The sequence below is a fragment of the Equus caballus genome, chromosome 5 (assembly GCF_041296265.1).
Source record: "Equus caballus isolate H_3958 breed thoroughbred chromosome 5, TB-T2T, whole genome shotgun sequence".
Lineage (NCBI taxonomy): Eukaryota > Metazoa > Chordata > Mammalia > Perissodactyla > Equidae > Equus > Equus caballus.
In genome coordinates this window covers 65,637,309-65,655,485 of record NC_091688.1, presented here as the reverse complement: position 1 = coordinate 65,655,485, position 18,177 = coordinate 65,637,309, and the positions used below count along the sequence as shown (strand labels likewise).

The window sequence follows — 18,177 nt, the reverse complement described above, 5'->3', positions numbered from 1 at the left end:
AACTACAGAATGGACGAGTATGTGTGAAAATAACTTGAATACATCAGATATCTTTATAATTGCTTCTTATATCAGAAATATATTCAGTTTCCAAGAACAGAGAAGCAGACTGTCTTAAACAGGATAGGCTAGCATTCTCAAAGTGAGAGCACATGGAGAGGCCAGCAGGCTGGGGGGCTCATACAGTTACAGAAGGATATGGTCAGGCCTTGGTCACCTTCTAGCTGCCCGCTACTCCATCATTAAATGGAACGTCCATTCTCATGACTACAAAGCCTGAAGTCACTCTAACATTTCAGTCTGGATCACAAACAAGAAAAAGGAGGAAAGGGCAAAGAGAAAGGCCCAAAAAGCCAAAGGAATGATACTGTTTTTAAAAGCTTTTTAAAAAGCTTTCCTGAACACCCCACCTAGTGACTATTGGTCACATCTCATTGGTCAGAACTGCATAACATGGCCAACTCTAGAAACAGAGGAGCCTAGGAAAATGACCATTTTCATTTTCCCAGGAGTTTTATAGAGGAAGGCAAGAAAGAAGGGGTTGTGAAGAACTCTGAGACAGCCAAGCAATGAACTTGCTCTACCTTCCCATAGTAATAACTAACATTTATTGAGTATTACTACCTACCAGAATCTGTGATACATACTTTACGCAGATTATTTTATTCAATCTTCATAGCAATCCTCTATTACAGGTCCTAATAGTAGTCCCATATTACAGGAGAGGAAACTGAGACTCAACTGGGGGCATCCAGCAGGTTGATGGCAGAGCTAGGACTTGAACTCAGGTCCTTGGTCTCCAGAGTCAAGCTCTTAACACCACGTTGCCCTGCCTCTCTTAGAGAATCTAGTTACTTAAACAATGACCATTTGTATTTCTGGGACTGGAAACCCCTAAATTTTCTGTTTTCTCAAAAAAGAATTAGAATATAAAAATCCATCATGCATATATTAAGCATCTAGGGGCATCTGTTAATTGCTAATTGGCCTTGAATTAGTTTAGTTTTAAATTAACAAGCTCTTTACCTCCCAATCTTCAGATTAATCGGTCATGCGGAGAACAGTGGCCGTCCGGATTGCGATGATTATCTTGCTGTGTATCTTACCTTTCAGCACCTCTTACCTAACTCGATTCTTCATGTGGATAGTAAACGGGTCACAGAGCACCGTCACGTACCTGCTCCCATCTCAGACAATGCATTATCTCGAATTTATAAGCTCTTATTTTTATTTTACAGTCATGACACTTTAGTCTCCCTGGCAAGCTTTAGAAACAGAAAAGGTCTATTTTTAATATTATCTAAAAGACCCAGCAGTTTAGTGAATCCTGTAACCTGATGCTTCACTATGGGAAGGTTTAGGGTTTCGAGCAAGATTTAAATGGAACTTTTAGAGAAGTTTTTAAATGCTATAGGGATGTCGAGGTCATTTATTGCTTAAATGTACAAGAAGGCTTTCTTGTCCTCGCTCCATCAATTTTTGGAGCAAACCAATTGCGCTATATATCTTTTTAAAAACCATAGGATCACACGGTCCATGAAGAACTGATCAAGATCTCAGTTTTTATTTCACACTCCCAGAAAAAAAACAGTGTAACAGTACATTTCTCTGCTTTTTTAAAAAAAAAAAAAAACACAAAAATAGGTGTATACCAATCAGTTTCCAAAAATAATTCTTGAAGAACAGAGCTCAGGAGAGGAAAACCCCCCTCAATGTTGTGTTTGGCTTCTTTCATTTAGCGTAATATTTTCAAAGCTCATCCATGTTGTAGCAAGTACGTGACCTTTTTTTTGCCAACTAATATTCCATTGTATGGATATGCTACACTTCATTTTCCATTCCTCAGTTGATGGACATTTGGATTGTTTCTATTTTTTGACTATTATGAATAATGCTGCCGTGAACATTTGTGTACAAATTTTTGCCTGGACATCTTTTCAGTTCTCTTGGGTAAACAGCTAATAGTGGAATTGTTGGGGTGTATGGTCACTTTAGGTTTACCTTTCTGAGGAAGTACTAAGCTGTCGTCCAAAGTGGCAGCACAATTTTACATTCCTACCAGCAACGTTTGAGGGTTCCAATTTCTCCAAATCCTTGCCAACATTTGCTATTGTCCACTTTTTTTAAATTATAACCATCCTAGTGGATGGGAAGTGGTATCTCATTGTTAGGTCTTTATTATTATTTAAGTAAAATTGGTATATAACACTACATAAGTTTCAGGTGTACAACATTATACCTTGACATCTGTATACACTACAGAATGATCCACTACCAAAAATCTGGTCACCATCCATCACCATACAATTGACCGCCTTCACCCATTTTTCCAACCTCCCAACCCCCTTGCCCTCTGGTAACCACCAATCTGTTCTCTGAGTTTGTTTTTATCTTGTTTTGCTTGTTCATACTTGTTGTTGTCAGGTGTTGTTTTTTTTTTGGATTCCACATATGAGTGAAAATGTATGATAGTTGTCTTTCTATGTCTGGCTTATTTCACTTAGCATAATACCCTCTAGGTCCATCCATGTTGTCGTGAATGGCAAGATTTCATTCTTTTTTATGGCTGAGTAGTACTCTAGTGTGTGTATATATCCCACATCGTCTTTATCCATTTATCCATCAATGGACACATAGGTTGTTTCCTTATCTTGGCTATTGTAAATAATGCTGCAATGAACAGAAGGGTACATATATCTTTTCAAATTAGTATTTTTGTATTCTTTGGATAAATACTCAGAAGTGGAATAGCTGGATCATATGGTAGTTCTAGTCTTAATTTTTTGAGGACTCTCCATACTGTTTTCCATAGTGGCTACACAAGTTTACTTTCCCACCAACAGTGTTCCCTTTTCTCCACATCCTCTCCAACACTTGTCATTTCTTGTCTTTTTGATAATAGCTATTCTAATAGTGTAAGGTCATATCTCACTGTGGTTTTAATTTGCAGTTTCCTAGTGACTAATGATGTTGAACATCGTTTCATGTGCTTATTGGCCATATCTTCTTTAGAGAAATCTCTATTCAGATCCTTTGCCCATTTTCTAATTGGATTGTTATTTTATTATTGAGTTGTAAGGGTTCCTTATATATTCTGGATATAAATGCCATTTTGACTAATAAGTATAAACAAGTTTTAAGATAGTTAAATTGTTTAAATTTTATATGAATATGCTGATCAGTATATTTGACAGAATTTACAAACAGAATGGTCAATCCAGTTTGTGGGTACAGCTAGAACCTTAGTGCTAGTCAGATTTAGGCCAAAGATTTCCAAACAGAATACTGGTGGAAAGGAGAAGGTTTGCATGAGGACCACTCCCATGATTTTGGTTTTCCTGCTCAACAGGACTTTGACACTCCAGTGAACTCAGCAGTGCTTCTCAAGCCTGACTGTGTGTATAAACCACCTGAGGCTCTGGTTACAATGCAGATTCTTATTCAGTAAGTCTGGGGGAGGTCTGAGATTTTAACAAGACATCCGGTAATCCTGAAGCTGCTGATCCATGGACCACACTTTGAGTAGCAAGTGTTGAAGTATTAATATCGCTGTTTAGAACCACAGGACTAATTCTCCTATGAATCAGTTTGCTTTGTTCCGCCTTAAATAAAGTGATGTCCTTGAAAGAGCCCAGCCTTTGGAAGTGACTCTTGGCTACCACTTACCAGCAATGTGTTTCTTTGAGCAAGTTATTTTACTGCTCTCAGCCACTTTCCACATCTGTAAATTACAGAAACTTGTACCTCTTCTCAGAGTGGTAATGAGGAAGAGCTGAAATATGTACATAAAGCATCTCTTAGAGTTCCAAGTAAATGGTGAGCCTTGGTAAGTTTTTGTTTTTTTCTTCCATACGCCTTCAGGATAGGGGCTGTCCCCGTGACTGTTTAGTGCAAATACATCATCAATGTAGAGACAAGTCGATGTTACCACCGTACTTCCCTGTCGTGTCACGCTTAGGTCAAGTATTACTCTCTTTATGGTCTGTAGTTAGTCTATCTATGTTTCATCATCTTTACTCAACAGATTGTGTGTTCTTGGAGATTATGACTCTGTATTGTCTTCTTTTTGAATCCCATGAGACCTCTTACAGCGCTATCTACAGAATATGTTATTAATTAATTAAGGCTTACAGAATGAATCAGCCCATTTCAGTAGTGGTAGTAGAGGTAGTAACTACAGAAATAATAGTAATAATTGAAACGAAAATTTATTAGTAACTTTGTATCAGATACTATACTAAGGGTATGCATGAATTATCTCATTCAATCTCCAAAACTGTTCTTTGAAACATACCCATTTCTTGTCTCTGTGGTCACTGTGGCAGCTGAAGCCTTGCCATACTTAGGAAGACAGCATGCCTTCTGCAGTGGAAGAGCAGAGTTCTGGAGGCTGGCTGCCCACAGTCTGAATCCCTGCTCCTTCTCATCCTAGCTGGGTGATGTGGATTTCCTAGCTCCTCAATAATCAAACACATCATCTATAATTAGTGCCAATTTCATGGGATTATTTTCAAGTTTGTACGAAATAATGTGTGAAATATGCAAAGAACACCCAGCACAATGCCAGGTGCTTAGAAGTATTCAGTCAAGGTTAGCTCGGTTTCTTTGTTAAGTCACTCATTCCTGGGCTCACAGCAAGTAAGGGCAAAGGCGGGATTTGAACCCAGGCTGTCCGATTCCAGCAGCATAACTCATAATCTCTAAGTCATATTGCTGCAAAGCTCCCATTTCAAATAATATGTGGAGGTGGAAATAACTTCATGTGTCAAAGTGAAAAGAGGAAAGTCGTGGGACTGCACATGCAGGAAAGCACATGAGAGGTATTTGATAATTTATCACTTTTTGAAAAAGATATCTACAAAACTCTGCTATTGGTGCTAACTCATTTTCTAAAAGCATTTGTGTAACCAGTGCCAATCCAACGCAGAGGATGCAACAAAAGGCTGACCCAGGTGTCGTGGTACCAGACACTTACGCCCTTTGGCGGGGTTGGGGGGCAGGGATGCTCTTTAAGGAAAGACCTTCATTAATTTAAAAAATACAACAATATCTTATTTGTGAAAATTATGCAAAAGCATATGACCACGTGAACACATTGCTAAGATCCTTCCCAAGGTCTCGGAAGGGCCCTGATGCTTGAACTTCATTGCTTCATGGTGAATCTTCCTCTGGCACAAAAGTAGCCAAAACTCTGCCGCGCCAGGTGCCCCTTCCTGTTTTGCTTCACAAAGTGCCAGCTTTGATCTTCTTTGTCTCAGTATCTCTATTTGAAACACCGGTAATAGACTATATATACAGACCTCTAACTCACAGGAAATTCTGGTGGATAACATGCTTCCCAGAATAAATATATTAAATTATGAAAAAAAAAAAAAAAGGCAGACCGTATGGGTTTTTCATACCTACTGGCAGGTGCACAGATCTAAATGTTGGAGCCTTTTTATAAGCAAGATTAAATTGACTCCTGACAGCTGGTCACTAAAATACAGGAAGTGCAGACCTGGTTGAAAGCAAGAACACACTGGTTTTCATGAAGTTTGCATCACAGAATAGAGCTCACTTTTTTTTTTCTGTCTTAGCAATGCCCTTATTTGACTGTGTGCAGTTTGTTACTTACACACAAGTGGATCTTCAAGGGACAAACAAGTCAATTAGCTCTATCTGCAGTGTCTTGGTGTGAGTTCCGTGTGTGTAAACAGAATCAATGAACAGGCTTAGCTCTCCAGGACATCAGATATTTGACTGCTAGCAAAACCTGTTAGTCTCCACTCGTACAGTTCCTCCCCCACCTAATGTGATGGTGGACGTGGGAGCTGGATGGCCATGGAAATGGATAATGAATCTGTCAGAGACAAGTGGATGTCACAGAAATCTGCCCTCCACCCCATCACAAGGCCAGGGGTCATAACATGAGGAATTGAGAGCAATCTCCCAGCATTGTGAAATCCATTTTTTTCCGTTGGAGGAAAAGCCACTCTGGCAGGGGCTCTAAATAAAGGATTTTAGCGTCTGATTGGAATGGAGTGACGAGAATAAACTGAGCTGTGGAAAATGAAAGGGAGTCATTTCCAAATACAGGCCAGTGTCGTGGTGCCTCAGCGTCCACTTTCGCATGCTCAGCCCTGGCACAGAATTGTGACAATGACTGAGGAAAGACAGCCCGGAAGCTGAGCTCGGTCAGCAGATTTACTGTTGGAGAAGTTATAGTTTTAGCCAGTGCCCAAGCAACGCTCTGCCAAACTTCAGCTGAACTAGGGTGTTCATCCTTGCATGAGAAGTTGAAGCTAAAAGATGCACATTCCAGAATAACTACGCTACACAAATGCTTTGTTTTTTCTCTCCTCTAAGCTGTGTTCTTCTGGGTCTTTCAGGCGTTTTTTTAGGATAGCTCTTGTGTTAATTTCAGGCATTTGGCAAATCCTCTGGAGTTTAAATTAAATTAAATTAAATTAGCTTTACAAGTTCTACCAATTTTATAGAGTTTCCTTTGCCTATTACAAGATTAGTTATGAAAACCAATGATGAGGGCATGTGGTAGTTTCCAGCACACATCGTGGAGTGTTTAGTAATGCCTATTAATTCTCTATTTTTAGTCAGTTATGCTGGGCATAGTAAAACAGGCACATGAAGTTTCTGCTTTCAAGGCGTTTACCTGTTTTTTAGTCATTTGTTTATTGGTCAAATATTTTTTAAGCACTTATTATGTGCCAAGCACTTTGACACGTGCTAGAGATGTTACAATAAGTTAGGTAAACATGACCACTGCTCCCAGGGGCTCCCACAACAGTGAGGACAACAGAAGTATAAGCAGTCACAATACATTCTACGTCTATAGCACTGATAGTGCGCACTTATCATGTGACTGGCCTTTTCTAGTGTCAGAGGAGCACACGGGAAGGGCATTCTGGGCATTCAGAGAAGCCTTCAGATAGCTGATCAGCAGATGTCCTTTGAATGTCAACGAGGAACCAGACACTGAGATTTCCAAGCTGACCCTTAAATGGTAAGAATTTTGCAGATAAAAGAAGTGGAGGTACGTGGGGCTGGCCCCGTGGCCGAGTGGTTAAGTTCACGCGCTCCGCTGCAGGCGGCCCAGTGTTTCGTTAGTTCGAATCCTGGGCGCGGACATGGCACTGCTCATCAGACCACGCTGAGGCAGCGTCCCACATGCCACGACTAGAAGAACCCACAGCGAAGAATACACAACTATGTATCGGGGGGCTTTGGGGAGAAAAAGGAAAAAATAAAATCTTTAAAAAAAAAAAAAGAAGTGGAGGTACGAGAGTAGAATGTTCTAGGCAGAAGGAACTGCTTATAGGATTGCCTGAAGGCAAAGTTTGAGGAACTAAGTGTAGAATTGGTAGTGGTGCAGATGAGGCTGGAGAAGGGACAAGACATAGATTTCAAAGGGACTTGTAGGCCATGGTATAGAGCTTGGACTCTATTCTGCACATAATGGGAAATCTTTCAATGGTTCTAAGCCAGGCAGGCCCAAATAATTTATGTAAATGATTGTTTTGAGATTGGGCTAGAGAGCACTGTGAATGGAGACGATCAGGTGTGTTTAGAAGCCATTGTAATAAACCAGATCAAAGATGATGATGATCTCCACTAGGGCAGTAGGCGTGACTAAAGTAATCAAGGAGGAGGGATCTCCGAACTTGGTGAGGGACTGAGTGATGACAAATTAGGTGTGATAGGAAGGGAAGAGGGAAGAGTTATTCTTGACCAACTGACTGGAAGGTGATGGAATTTGCTGAGACAGAAAACACAGAAGGAGAAGTATGTGAGGGAGAGAAGCCAAGGAGTTCCGTTTTGGATATGTTGAGTTTCATATTCCCAGGGGAAATCTCCATGATGGAGACACAGATCCAGGACTTATCAACATGTTGGTCAGACAATCTTCACCTGGTGGTAATGGAGGGAGCGGGTACTATGGATCCCAACAGGTAACAGAGAATCTCTGAACCTCCTAAAATGTTTGAGCTTATTTTGCATATGTTTATTTTCTCTGGGCAAAAAACATGATGCGAATTGGATTTAAAAGGCCTATAACTCAAAGGCACCTAAGGACCACAGAGGAAACTGAAAGGACAACCTGGCTCAGAGTACCCAAGGAGAGTCGCTTAGGCTGACTACACTGGCCAGAAGCCAAAGAACAGCACATGAAGAGAACACACAGCAGAAGAGGGTTCTGAAATCAAGCTTGAGAATCCAGTGAAGAGAGTGTGTTAGCAGAAAGAGAGTGGTCCACAGAGTCAAATCCCCTTAGGGGTCAAATAAGGCAAGACAAAGTAGCCATTGGATTTTCGACAAGGAGGTCATGGGTGATCTTGGCAAAAGAGGCTGTGGTTAGTTGGAAACAGCGAGGAGTGGTTGATGAGAAAACAGAGACGGCATGTATAAAAACTTCAAGATAAGAGAAGGAAGTGTTAAACAGGTAGCTGGCAAGAAGATGAGGGTACAAGGTAGATATTTCCCCCCCCACTTAAGATAGTAGAGATTTATTCAGCAAGTAAAAATTTTAAAAGCCCGAAGAGTGTTAACTAACAACCAACCAAACCCAACACAGAAGCATTTAAAGAAATCAGAATTGTAGAGCTCAGGGTGTCTACAGTGGTCAGGACACATTTCGGAGAAGAGTTATGAATTGAGTTGAGCCTTGAATGATTAATAAGCTTTTTGACAGATGAGGAGGAGCCATTAATTGGAAGAAATCTGAGAAAAATAAATACTAAACATTCATCTATTCTTCTTTTACCTCCTTTTGTTATTCAAAGAATATTTCTCAGTGAATATAGTCTTTAGAATGGAAATTGCCTGAAACTCAGAGTGACTACAAGTATGAAAGTATTAAGAGTTACAAGATATATAATCCACTTTACAATCACTACTTGCATCCTTGGTCTTCACACATGAAACCAGCATCTTCTTTGGGGTCACATTGTTCATTTCCTCATTTGGAATTTTTAACACCAGATAAAGGGTGTTAAGTCAGTATAAACTGGGGCTTCTGTCACTTAGGTTCAAACATCTTCCATATATAAACACACCCCTAAATAAAGGTGCTAATGTTGGAAAAGGAGAAAGATCCTTTCATAAGCAACTTAGCATAAGTAACTCCTTGCATATAGGAGATTGTTATAAGACCCAGCTCATAAATTAAACACTGTCTATTTCAATTAAGTGAGTTATGTTTTCTCCTATCTTTTTAAGAGATTGTACAAGTGTTAATTTTTAAAGATTCTGTTTATCTAAGTTGAATGTGTATTGTTTAAATAGTAGCTTTGCAGCTTATTACAATTTATAACTATATAGAGGGCAGAGTGTATCTACAAGTATTACAAAGTGTGGTAGACCCCTGAGGAAGCTGAGGCTTTGCCTTACCCAGGGAGGCTTGAGGGGTGCATTGTTTTAGGGGCTAAACCTTTTAGTTAGAAGAGAGTCCAGCAGCTCTCAGTAATAGTCTTAGCCATCCCTCTGCTTCCTCGCCGTAAGTATGGGTCAGTGTTCCAAGCAGATCACTGATGCACAAAAGGGAAACTCAGATGTTGCTTATAGACATTACAGAAACCAACATCAATTGTTAAAGAATCTTATTTTCCTACCTAAGAAAGAGTATTGTTACTTTCCCCAATTCATGACATCTACCACAAAAGAAAACAAATGTAAAACACCACAATATTTCTTTGTTTTTGTGAAACTTGGCTTTCTATTTTTTTGTCCTAGTTCCTGGAAGAGGCCAGGTTCATTTAGAAACACACACATGCACACACGCACGTGCACCCACACATCCATATAACATTTTCGTGTTCTGACTCTGACAGACCTTGGTCCTTTATTCCCCAGCCTGGGAGACTGGGTTCTCTCCTTTGAGTGGACACATCTCTTCCCACATACGTTGTTCTGACCTCTGGTCATGGTCATTCTTTCAACCTAGCTTTTACTTTTCCAAAGGATGCAGCCCGTGCTTGATGTGTTACAATTTGTAAGCTGCTGCCTCAACAACTATCACATTGGTCTTTTCAATTTTACAATCCAAGACTTCAGATATAGGAATGTATTTTTGTGGAAATTGCATATTCCATTGTTGCCTCTCATGCATCACATCTTTATTCATGGGCACCAAAGGCCTTTGCTAATGACTTCAAACCCCTGCCACACACAGGTTTTTATTTTCTAGCATTCTACGCATCTTTTATCTGAGTCATTTGACCCATTTTTGAGAGACCTTTGGGATCACCTTTTGTGCCGTGAGTGGGAAGTCTGAAGACTACTTGGGTTGGTTAGACGACTTGGTGGAAAAAGTCTCCCGATCTAAGGAAATGTCATTTCAGAGCTTAGAATGAGAATGCCTGTTTATAACCTCTTGGGATCTATAAGAATAAGTCTGAATAGCCTACTGTCTTAAAAGTTATCTTTCTTTTTAAGCAAATAAGAATTTTCCTTCTGATTTAAGGGAAAACAGAAGATAACATTGTTCATGGAACCCAAAATGGAATTGTCCCAGATTTGATAATATCACAGAAAGACCTATCACTAGTGGCAATATTTTGGATATCTGTTGGGAAACCCTTAATTTCAGAGTACACTTGTCTCGTGGGAGCTTCAGGTACCCCACTGAGTTGACTGACTAGTATTAGGATTCCTCAGTGTGGTGTGAGAACAGGCTGCATGGTAACCACCCCCACCACCCATCCTCCCAAGAGCCCGTGTTGAAAAGATTCTGAGGGTGGGGCCTGCAAATCTCAGTTTCCCAAGAGCCTCTGTGTAGCACTGAAGCACTGCAGAGTGTGAGCCACAACCCAGAGAGATAGATGGAGTAAAGCCTCAATGATCACTGAGACCAACTTGACTTACAACGAACTCTTGTCTCTCCTCTGCCTAGGTGCAAGTGTAATCTCCATGCCACTGTGTGTGTGTATGACAACAGCAAATTGACCTGTGAATGTGAGCACAACACTACAGGTCCAGACTGTGGGAAATGCAAGAAGAATTATCAGGGCCGACCTTGGAGTCCAGGCTCGTATCTCCCCATCCCCAAAGGCACTGCAAATACCTGTGAGTAACTGCTCGGTAACACCATATTTTGTGCACGATGAGCTGATAGTTCCTCTTAATTTCACTTGCATTTGTGCTTTTACTCCTCTTACCTGTTGTATTACCATTCCTCTTCAAAAATGCAGCTAAAGCTTTAGTCCCTATTTTACCACTTACAAGCACATTTTAGCACTTAGGTCATCTGTTAAATTCAGTCTTCCAAAATTCACATCAAATGTGGTAGGAAATGACAGGAGAAATTTTTTCTAAGTGGATGAAACAGGAGGTGCCTTTTTTCCTGCCCCAAATTAATTTCCTATAAAAGGCATTTAAAACTCCCAATTCTAACTTAATTTTAACCATAAACAATTTCCAGAAATTCTCTAAATGTTTACAATCTCATTTCCCATACTGGGTAACCTGAGAGATGCTTTGTCCAGAATATGCTTCCATCTCCAACCTCCACTACAGCCTAACTTTGCCCAGTGAAAGGACTGGCTTTTTCCAATTTCCAGCAGTTGAGGTCATGCCTGGCATGGATCCTGTCAGTACAGGCCTTTAGATAATGAGCATGACTGTAGGCCTGAGGGTACCACATTAAGAAAAGGGATATTTGTGTGTGTATGGAAAGAGCACAGGCATTATCCGTGTTTGCAAACCATGAGAGATGCCCCATTAACACTCATGTGTGCGTCTCACTGATCTCTCTGAACATCCATAGGAAAACATGCTCTGACACGCTCAAGGAGAGAAGCAATTACTTCCAGAATAAACTGCCCGATTCCATGGATGGACCCATTAGCCACTTGCAAAAGCGCAAGGTTTGTCCTCTTTCAAAAGCAGAAAAAGGTTGAGGGTAGACCCATTCAAGTGAGGAGCAACGGAAGCAGCAGGATGTCGAGCAGTGGGAGAACGAGAACTTGAGAAGCCACTGGCTCCGTGCAAGGCTAAGAATGTTATCAGGCACTTCAGAGCAGCAGCTGTGAGAAGCCAAAACCTAAAAACTAATATCACAAGAACCAGGAGCTTATCAAGTTAAATGTAAGAGTAATGGACTGACTAACAAGCCATGAAGTGTAGGGGCATGAAATTATGATAAAGTTTCTATGAAGAAGAAAAAAAAATCATCCTTCAAAAGGATAAAAAAAAAATCCTTCTTTGTAAGGATACTCAGTTTCTGTGTTAAAGAAAAAACTGACAGTCTAACTCCTAAAATTAATACATTAAAGCTCTGTAGAGCAGAAACGTTGGTTTTTCAAGGCAATTTTGTTAATGGAGTCTCTATGGCCTTTCTTCGATTGTTGGGGGTCATAGACACATCATTTCAGAAGGAATCTCATGAGGTTATTTGTTGCGATACCCTGTGACTGGCTACCTAAGAATCCCTGTCACCAGAGTTGTCAAATTTAGTTTAAAGGTTTCCCAAAATTAAAATTTCATTTTCAGCGTCTGCTCCTTCTTTAGTGGGACAGGATGGAAGAGAGCGAAGTTCGCAAACACCTGCTGGCATTCTGGCTCATCCACAGGGCTTGTCATGCCTACCAGAAAGGAGGCTCGCTGGACTGCTGTTGATGGCTCTGGCTTCTATTCTAACATGGCCCTGTTCTTATTCTACCCATGACTGTGCTTCCAAGTCTTGTTTATTTCAAGACATTTTCACTGGGAAGACCTTGTGATGCCAGCCGAACTTTTTCACTGAAATGGATTTTTAGTTATATTCTCTGTAGAAACGACTCATAAACCCCGAGCCTTTTGCATATTGTAGATCACTCCTGGGCCAAAGGAATGTACCTCTTTCAGTTTTCCTTGTAGGTTCCATTGTCTATCCATGCTTTAGTGTTTTACTGCCTTCTCTAGACTTTTAGACTTTTCCACATCTCTGTTAAAATAGGAAAGTGATTGGGGCTGGCCCCGTGGCCGAGTGGTTAAGTTCGCGCGCTCCGCTGCAGGCGGCCCAGTGTTTCGTTAGTTCGAATCCTGGGCGCGGACATGGCACTGCTCATCAGACCACACTGAGGCAGCGTCTCACATGCCACAACTAGAAGAACCCACAACGAAGAATACACAACTATGTACCGGGGAGCTTTGGGGAGAAAAAGGAAAAAATAAAATCTTTAAAAAAAAAAAAAAATAGGAAAGTGATTGGGGCCAGCCTGGTGGCGTAGTGGTTAAGTTCATGCGCTCTGCTTCGGTGGACGGAGGTTCACTGGTTCCGCTCCAGGGCACAGACCTACACATAGCTCATCAAGCCATGCTGTGGCAGTGTCCCGTATACAAAATGGAGGAAGATTGGCACAGATGTTAGCTCAGGGACATTCTCCTTCAAGCAAAAAGAGGAAGATTGGCAACAGATGTTAGCTTAGGGACAATCTCCCTCACCAAAAAAAATAGGAAAGTGACAGATGGACACAATGGCCAAGGAGGTTCAATTCAATGTTTTAGTCCTCAGTATGGCAGAAATTAAACAAACAGTTTTAGAGGTTATCTGCAATGGTCCAGTCTTGCAATGGAAAGACCCCTTAAACTAAATCTCTGACACACCATGCTGTGCTTTAAAACATCCAAGGATGAAAGTAAGCAATTTGGTGGTTTAGTGCACGGCTTCCAGGATCAAATGCCAGGTCATCCATTCAGTCTCTAAGTGACTTTGAATAAGTTAAGTAACCTCTCCAACACTCAGTTTCCTGTCTGTAACGTGAGGATAGTAACAGTTTTTAGCTCATAGGGATTTTGAGAGAACTGAATAAGCTAATGCATGTGATGTGTTTAGCATAACACCTGTCACAAAATAAGTGTTCAAAAATAATTTTATTTTTAGGCTTTTTTTTCTTAAGGCAGACTTGTCCATTATTGGACACTTTTGATTATTATAAAAGTAATTTCTTAATATTAAGTGTCTCCTGATTTCAACCATTTTTTTCTTTTTAAGTGGTAAAAGGTCTATATTGACCCCAGTTTCTTTTCTTCTCCAGGTTATCATCATCAACTCCATTTTTCATGTGATAAATTTTCCATGTCTCTTACCTGATTGCTTGCTCTGGAATTTCTCTTAATTTTTTCGTGTGGAAATTCAAGCCAAGCACAGGACTTCCAGCACTGTTAGCATTTTCATTTCATATTGGCGTTTTCTTACACACATGCGCACACACACTCATGCATGACTCTAGCTGGTGCATTACAAGTCAGTTATTTAAGAGGGACACTTAGGATATGCTGTATGCTAACACAAGATGACAAAACCTAAGAAGTAAAAAAGGAATGGCTGCAGCCCCTGATCCCTCAGCATCAATTTCTCCCTGGCCTATAAATGCCACCTGTATTAAATATTCTTTGGATTTAGCAGAATCTCAAGCAGCCAAGATAATTTTTGAATCAGAAGGTCAGTTCCAGCCCACTCTTAGCAAAAGAACTAAGAGACCTTCATTAAACCAGGAAGTTATAAGATCCGCCTTCAAAGACCTCAGCCCATCACTCAGAGGTACCCTAAACTGGGACGTTGCTGGGAATCATATGGCTTTGGAAGTCCTGAATTCTGGAGCAACTCAAAGGCTACTTTTGTATGGAGCATGTAGAACCAGGAGAGAAGAATACAGAGCCCCAACACTCTAAAATAGCCACCCCAATCTGTGAGACACATCACATTTCCCTATGCTTTTCGCTACAGTAGACTTGACAGAGGCAGAAGTAATAACTCTTATGATGATATTTTTATTCATCATGCTTTTTTTTTTTTTTTTAAAGATTTTATTTTTTTTTCCTTTTTCTCCCCAAAGCCCCCCGGTACATAGTTGTGTATTCTTCGCTGTGGGTTCTTCTAGTTGTGGCATGTGAGACGCTGCCTCAGCGTGGTCTGATGAGCAGTGCCATGTCCGCGCCCAGGATTCGAACCAACGAAACACTGGGCCACCTGCAGCAGAGCGCGTGAACTTAACCACTCGGCCACGGGGCCAGCCCCTCATCATGCTTTTTATTCACGACCCAGGGGGGTTTTTTGGTCCTTTAAAGCCATATATATATATCTATTAAGTAACACCTCTTTAAATTCTGATCCCTGTGAACTAGCACAGAATATTTTTCTACAAATAGATGCTGAAAACTTAGTAATCAACCTTTAGGACCTGTAACTCCATCTACATCTACACTTCTGCTCCCCTAACTGTGCTCTATGACCCTTAGAGGAATTCCATGGCCAAATAAGTTTGGAAAATGTTTTACACTATACTGACTCTTAGAGAGTCTTGTTACCTTATTTCAAACATTTGAAAATCCTGTAGTAAAGTAACCTATTTTATCTTGTGTTTCCCAAACTTAATTGTTCATGGAACACTTAATAACTTTCTATAAAACACTCTTGGGGACATGCTGCTCTAACCAATTTCTTCACCCTAGTGACAGAAATTTCATGGAGACAGATAGAAAGCCCAGCTAGTTCAGCCATATTCAATCTTTCACTTTCGTCTTACGTACATGGTCTAATATTCTTCAAAGAAAGAAAATTAAATTGATCTGACGTTGCCATTATTTGTTTGTTCAGAAATCCAGCTTGAATTGTTGCACAATATGTAGGTCTCCTCTGAGTGATGAAAAGTAATTTGATGATTGTTCTATTATTTTCTCTGGTATTAAGTTTGCATTGACCAATTTATATATCCCCAGGTCTACACATGTGTGTCATTATCCAGACAATTTCCTAAATGCTTTAACATGCATTAGTTCATTCTTAACTCACAACAATCTTATAAGGTAGATGCTACTCTTTTCATTTTACTGATGTGGAATCTTATGACTACTGATGGAAAGCATCTTGTTTAAGTTTTACACAGCTGGAAAGGGTAGGAAGGAGGATATGAGCCCAGGTATATCTTGACTCCAAGGACTGCACATTGTACTAGATGCTTCTTAGGTTAAAGTTCAGTGACTTCCTCTGTCCTTCAATGGGGTTTAGGCTCCATTTTGACATTTGTTTGGACAAGTCAGTCTTCTCTAAATTTGCTCTCTCCTGCTTGTCTTCCTAGATCTCTTTGCTACTTCTTTGCCTTCAAACATTCCCCTTCTGCCCTTGCTTTAAATTTTCATGCTCCCCACCCCTGCCTCTTCTCAGTCGACAGTTTTTTCCTTGGCATTCCAATTTATTCCTGTGGTTTTAGTTCTTCGTATTATTGGTTTAATAGTAATCAACCAACTCTAGCCTGAATCTTTCTAATAAATCCAGACTGATTTCTCCAGCTGTCCGTAAAGATCTCAAAGTCAACATGCTAGATACTGAATTTATTCCTTTCCCCAAAATCACCTTTGTCTTCACTCTCTATTGAAATTCTGCTCATTTTTCAAGATTGCCCGTCAATGCCTACTCCTCAGTGCAGTCTACCTAGAATCTCTCATGCAAAATCAATTGCTCTTTCTCTCTAGATTCTTGATAATGTGTGTAGACTTACAATTGGTTGACTATCTGTAACAAAAATAATAATAATAATAATAACAATAGCTACTATTTATTAAGCTAACCATAGCTTTTATGTTTTGTGAAGTGCTTTGTGTGCTTTATTGCATTAAGTCCTCACAATATCCCTGTGGGGTATATACTATTTTTATGCCCATTTTACAGATTAGGAAACATAGGCTCATAAAGGTTAATAAGTAAGTTGCCCCAAGTTCCCACAAAAAATGTGTGACAGAGCAAGATTTAAACTCAGGTCTAGCTGACTTCAGGAGCTAAAATTTAAGCAATTCTTAGCAATTTAAGAAAGGAACCATATTTTATTCTTGGCCTTTATAAATTTTTGTGGAATTAATTTTTTGATGAATGAATAAGTAAGCCTAAATAATCCTGTAATGCACATGTAAGTCATTGGCCTCAGATTGATCTTCCCAAGTCTCCTGGATTAAATGGCTTTCACAGCACAGCAGCTCTAACACAAGAGCCTCTGGTCTCCTATAGGAAGAGGCCAGCTGAGATCTTGGAGGAAATATGATAAGAAAAAGACTCACTTTTTTTCCATGGGTGCTCATGGCGCATCCAGCCATCTAAAGATGGCACAATGGCAGGCTGGTTTTCACAGGCCTCCCCAAGTAGCTTTCATGGCCTCGGTGACTTGACCATCATCAGGCTCTGACCACCAGCCTTTCAAGCTCAGAACCCTGATTCTATCAGCCCAATAAGGAGGATCTTCCTTTCAGTGCCTTATGTATATGAACCAAGCTGTAGACCCCATAAATGAAATCAGAGTATCAAGTTATTCATGTACAACCACCAGTCCACAGTTTCTTGTCTGAAGCTCATGGGACCAATATGATTTAGAATTCAGAATTTTTAGGATTTTAAAAGGTAATACAGTGAACATATATCATATACAATACCCACAGCAGAATATCATGTGGCACCACCTCATCAAAGATTTTAATATTTCTGCAGCAAACCTATGAATATTCTCACCAAATGGGTAAGGGAAGACCTCGTATTCCTTCCAAGCCAGGTTTTCCCACCAAATTATTTCAAATCACATTAGGTTGTGCTGCAGGTAAATGTTGGGGGGAAAAAAACATTCAGTTTTCAGTGTCTTTTTTATTTGAGCATTGGAGATAAGAGATTGGAGCCTGCAAAAAATTGAGAGATAGTATAGAGAAGGTGTTAAAGGCTCAAACTCTGGAACCTGGACTTCCAGTTCAAATCTCAGTTTCCTTCCCAATGACTGAGATGACCTTGGGCAAGCTCTTTGTGTCTGTGTTTCCCTCATCTGTAAAATAACCCTAAGCATTGACCTCATAGGATTGTCATAAAAATTAAATTAATTAATACAAGTAAGGCATTTAGAACTGTGGCAGGCACATAGCACAAAGTGAAGTTAGCTGCTATTTTCATTATAATTTCACTGAGATCTAGCATGTGGACCCATCCCAGCCTTATCAGCAAATTGTTCCGTTGGAGATAGCAGCCGTATAGGGGGATATCTTGTGTCCAAACGCCAGTTTATTCATTCACAATACGACATAACTGTTGCGGTGTTCAAAATATTCAAGTCCTTAAGACCAGTGTATTCTCTCCCCTGTAATTAAGTCTCCTTGCAGAGCCAGATAATAATCAGAAAGTTGCTTTGTGAGCACGGGATCAGGAAATTTAAATGACTCGGATGCTAATAA

At 40.2% G+C, this 18,177-nt stretch overlaps 1 protein-coding gene across 14 annotated transcripts in view; it reads left to right on the top strand.

The window, feature by feature from the left end:
- The window catches only part of NTNG1 (netrin G1), a 310,207-nt gene that overhangs the window by 215,552 nt on the left and 76,478 nt on the right, over positions 1-18,177 (top strand). For all 14 annotated transcript variants that reach the window (XM_070267261.1, XM_070267252.1, XM_070267259.1 and 11 more), the window contains exon 4: positions 10,889-11,061. In XM_070267261.1, coding sequence (XP_070123362.1) covers positions 10,889-11,061 — 173 coding nt within the window. The remainder of the gene's footprint in view (positions 1-10,888; positions 11,062-18,177) is intronic.